The 4630-nt window shown below is 35.2% G+C and overlaps 1 protein-coding gene across 1 annotated transcript; it reads right to left on the bottom strand.

Annotated features, from left to right (window-relative positions):
* Positions 1-1277: 1277 nt before the first annotated feature.
* On the bottom strand, positions 1278-4403 carry LOC108914654 (wolframin). The gene is made up of 4 exons (XM_018720501.1): positions 4276-4403; positions 4043-4147; positions 3772-3988; positions 1278-3469 (listed from the first exon to the last, which is right to left on the bottom strand). Exons 1-4 carry the CDS (start codon positions 4331-4333, stop codon positions 1291-1293), a joined length of 2559 nt encoding a protein of 852 aa, XP_018576017.1. The 5' UTR covers positions 4334-4403; the 3' UTR covers positions 1278-1290.
* Positions 4404-4630: the final 227 nt, after the last annotated feature.

The raw sequence follows: 4630 nt of genomic DNA, 5'->3' as shown, positions 1-4630 counted from the left end.
TTTAAAGAAAAGCTTTTCGCTAAAATTGATGGTTTTCCCTGCAAAGTGAAAAAACTGTTTTCCTCACTTATTTGTTTAAATAGAAAAGTTAGCTAATAAAAGTTTTTGACTCACGAGACGAGAGATGTCTTGTATTATGTTCCTTTAGACAATTTTACAATAATCTAGCGGATAGGACTTTTTTCGAGTAAAAATTTAATTTGCTTGGTCTACAAAGCAAAGGAACATGTGTTTGAAACTGGGTTTAAATTAAAAATAAACTGAAAATAAACAGAATCTCTTAAATCTGATGTTAGTTTAGGATTTTTTCATCTGTTAAAAATATAATGCCGTCTTTAGAAGTCATAAAAACCATTACTTCTAAAATCTAAAATTTTATTAAAATAAAATACGCGACAGAGTTAAACCATTAAATTTTTTATCTTCTTGTGCTAAGTTGTAATCGATACGAGAATTTCAACATATTGGTCTTTTGAATCTGTTAAAACGAATAATAATATACAATTTCTTGGGATTGAGTAGCTCGTACTTCAGCCCCTTCAGCTATTTGTTACAATTTTTAGGTTATAATTTTAGAATTCGAACCAAATGTGCAAAAATCATCACAAAAATTTTACGATTTGTGCTTACACTGCTTACCACTTTAAACCATTTATCTAGGCTTTAGACTATTTGTAAGGGAATATGGTACAGTAATAAAAATTTACACAATTTCAAAAGGAAAAAATTAGTATAAAAATAGTCCAGATGAAAGAAATCATAATTTGGTTACTATTTTTTTCTCTAACACAGCACGCGCCATAGATTGCAGATATTTGCACGCGCTCTGCTTATAACGTCATCCGAGACCAGAGCCTGTTTTTGTAAGTACTTTTCAACTTTTCTGGCTATTTTCTATCTTCAAAATTAATATTAAAAAAACAGTTGGTAATTTAGTGAAAATGAATCGCGTAACATTTATATAAAGTACATTTTTTTTATAAAACAGTTATTCTTCGTTCTTTTACATTTGTAAAATGAAGTTGAAAAATATTTTCAAAAAACATTTGAAATAATTATATGTATCTATATCGCTCATACCCATTTTCTTTATTAAATCTCTTTTCTTACCCAAAAAGTCTTTTTTTTGTTATTCATTTTTATTTTTGAGTTTCTTGCCGCAAATATTTTTAAAAAATTCATATTCGATCCCTTAAAACAGCGAATTTTGAGGTGTGAAAAGATAACAATTCCAAATTCAAAACTTTAAACATAAATAATAAACATGTATAATTATCATATCACAACAATTTATTTAAAAACTACAATGGGATTAAATAACACATTTAGAACAAACTTAAAACCTACATACAAAGAGTCCAAGGCATTACGGACATTAAATTTAGATTGACTAATAGTTTTCATTTCAGTGAGCATATTATTCTGACAAGAGATACACCCTAATTCTTCTAAATTAACGTGCGGTTTGAGACCGCCTAGAATCCCATCGGAACCCTCAACTTCGTTGTTGAAAAGTACACCCTTAAACCAAATGTGATCGGTGGGTTTCAATTTAAGAATAAACGGTCTGAAGTAATCGGAAGTTACCAGATTTACTTCCGTGGCTTTACCCCATATACCAGACTGCATTTTTAAACTGATCTCGAAGGTGTACGCATTGTACTTGTGTAACGTACACCTGTTAACCGATTTAATGGTATCGTAAAAAGAAATGCAGTCTTCTTTGACAATATCTGGCACGTTTTTGCATTCCGATTCGATTCCATCACCGTAAACACAGTACAAATAGTCCCTGAAGTTCTTTGGAAACTTGTCGAATATATTCTTGTACATATTAGAGATGGATTTTACTTTAATTTCGTTTATATAACCGTTCCAGTGGATGTAACTACCTTCCAACTCGGCACATTTCATTTGCGACAAAGCTACGTTTTCTTCCTGCCAAATCGGCTGGTGACAAAACTTTTGAAACACCTCCCAAGTCATTATCTGAGGGGCTTTATTTTTCACGTAGTATTCAGTATCGTGTTCGCGGCTCGTCGAGTTTATAAGCACGATAAACGCAAACAGCATAAGAACAATCTGTATAACGGCAGTGTATTTTCTGTAACGCGTCAACGCACACACGTAACAAATACCTATTCCAATCACACTCAGTATGACGAAAATGCATATGGTATATATAAAATTCGAGGTGACGATCCACTTTGTAAGCGCTACGACCGGCAAGATAACGCTCGTAAGCCCTACCAAAGGCAGGAAAAGGACGAATCCGACCAAGGCTAAGGTCCCCCGTAAAAACCCAAACATCGTCGCGCCCTGGGAGCTTATAATACAAATCTGTAGCCAGCTCAGCGTCACACAGTGCGGTATCAACGTCTGGTAAGTGCCCTTCCAGTTTTGTCTCGAAGCTATTCTTAAAAAGAGCAAAGGAATACAAGCGTAGAGGATGAATTTGAATGTGATGCAAAACTCTATGCCGTTACCGATTACGTAACTGGGAAACGTGGGAACTTTCAGCTCTAAAAATCTCCAGCCTTGTGCTACGACAGGGTCTGTTTCGTAGGGATATTTCGCGAGAACGTTCACAGCAAAACTGAATAATACTAAGGTGTCGAATACTGTTTTCGATCGACTTTTAGGCATGAATCCTAGCAGAGTCATAAAAGTTAATAGAAACGCCACTATAGTTAGTTCGGACTGAGGGATCCACTGCTCGGAAATGACTGGGTAGACGACCAAATTTATCAGTAAAGCTAAAAAGAAATGTCCATAGGGCCGTAAGTTATTACGTATATACTGATGCTCCATTTCCTCGGCATTCAAACACCCGCCGGAATAACAAATAAACAACCCGGACCACAATCGGAAGTCTATAAAAGCTCTCTGATTTTGCAGCATCTGAAAAGTGGTGCAAAACATAACGACGAAGGAAGCGTAGTACAGACCCATCGGAAGGAAATATAAAACGTTATCCGAATTTACAAAAACGTACACGAACATTAATATCAGCAGCTGCAGTTCCGACATGGACAAAGGAAAGAAAAGCGACAAGGTTTTATGCCCCAAGAACTTAATCAACCTAATGTATAGTATTTTTAAAGCTAACAGTGGATGCAGTATAGACCTATGTACAAACGGGATATGATCTAAAGCTCTTAAATTCGGGTCGGACAAGCACAACATCCTGTTAACGATCGGGAGGTGTCCATGAGAGTAGTCGACGGCAGCAGACACTAAATGGTCCTCAGTTAGCTTCTCGTTATTCAAGTCGGACTTTTGTGACCAATCGATGTCTTCACTTGAATCACTCATATCATCAAAGTCATTCATTACATCACCGTTTGGGGTATTCAGGTGGTCAATGTCGCTTGTTTCCGTCGATTTAGAACAGGTCTCTCCTTTGTCTATAGACAGGATTTTTCTTTGCAGTTGATCGGAGGTGATATAGTCCCCTCCATTAGACAAACTAAAAAATAAAAGTCACAAAAGAGAAAGGAAGAATAAAAAAATTAAAATGTTGGATTACTGAAGGACTCTAGATCAATTGTAATAAGAGAAACATTATTCCAGAGAACTGCATGAACATATAGGAAATCATTAGTGTTTAAAAAAAAATGCAAACATGATTACTACAGTGAGTGCTTCTGTCTTAAATGGAACAGAAAAAAATGGTAACTGTTAAGTTTATAGAAAAAAAAACAATAAATTAATAAATAAAAATAACAGCTCTACTTATTCAAACAAGCAATAGAAACAAAAAACAATTACCTGGCAAACATTTCTCTAGCTGCCTTTCTCGCCAGTTTCTCATCCTGGGTCATAGAGATGCACGATTTCACATCCATATAATTGTGTTCTGTAATTCCCTTTCCAGTCTCTAAGCATGTTTTTAACAAGTTGGTTGCCTCAGTATTTCCCTGTTCAGATGCTTTTATTAACCAGTACACACCTAATCTAGCGTTTTCTTTTTTCTCCGATTCAAATTCTAAAATAGTTTGTTACATATTTGCTGGAAATGTCCAACTATAAACGGTCTTACCGCAAGGTTCATCCAATAATTGTTTTGCAAGAACTACTTGAGATTCCGGACATCCATCCGAAGCTAATTGACTTCTCAATCGTTTAAGGGAGCTCTTGGAGCCAGCTGAAACAAAAATCGCTTCAAATTGTAAGAGTTCCACACATTTCTAGAGCTTATTTTTATTTTGATAAGTTATTTACTTGACACAGACCAGGTAATGGTTAAAATTTTATTCATTCTCAGTAAATTACCGTGTAATGTCCACTGTTTTCGCCCAGATGTTGACTTCTTTGGTACAACACCGGCCATGATTCATAAACACATTACTTTAAATAAATAAACAAGAATTTACATGTCAATTACTGTCATTATATTATTCGATTTATTTACAAAAAAAATCTGACAACGTACCATTGAACTCTGAACACAAAACAAGATATATCAGTTAGTTACAAAGATATCCTTAAAGAGGGCCATTGCCAACTGCCAATCAAATTTCCAACATTTCCAAAACTATACATATTCAGTTCCTCACCTCAGTGCGAACAGCCGAGCTGAGCGGACGTGCTTGTTTGTGAGGTGAAGTGATTGCAACGAGCAAAATCT

The sequence above is a fragment of the Anoplophora glabripennis genome, unplaced genomic scaffold (assembly GCF_000390285.2).
Source record: "Anoplophora glabripennis isolate ALB-LARVAE unplaced genomic scaffold, Agla_2.0 scaffold902, whole genome shotgun sequence".
Lineage (NCBI taxonomy): Eukaryota > Metazoa > Arthropoda > Insecta > Coleoptera > Cerambycidae > Anoplophora > Anoplophora glabripennis.
The sequence above is the reverse complement of the archived record's forward strand: the minus strand, read 5'-3'. Positions and strand labels throughout refer to the sequence as shown.

What these genes read in the sequence shown, in the direction of transcription:
- LOC108914654 (XM_018720501.1), bottom strand. Translation starts at nt 4,333, where the DNA reads ATGGCCGGTGTTGTACCAAAGAAGTCAACATCTGGGCGAAAACAGTGG. An exon ending in AAAACAGTGGACATTACACG is followed by an intron (nt 4,148 to 4,275) that starts GTAATTTACTGA and finishes TTTTTGTTTCAG; the next exon opens with CTGGCTCCAAGAGCTCCCTT. An exon ending in ATTATTGGATGAACCTTGCG is followed by an intron (nt 3,989 to 4,042) that starts GTAAGACCGTTT and finishes AAACTATTTTAG; the next exon opens with AATTTGAATCGGAGAAAAAA.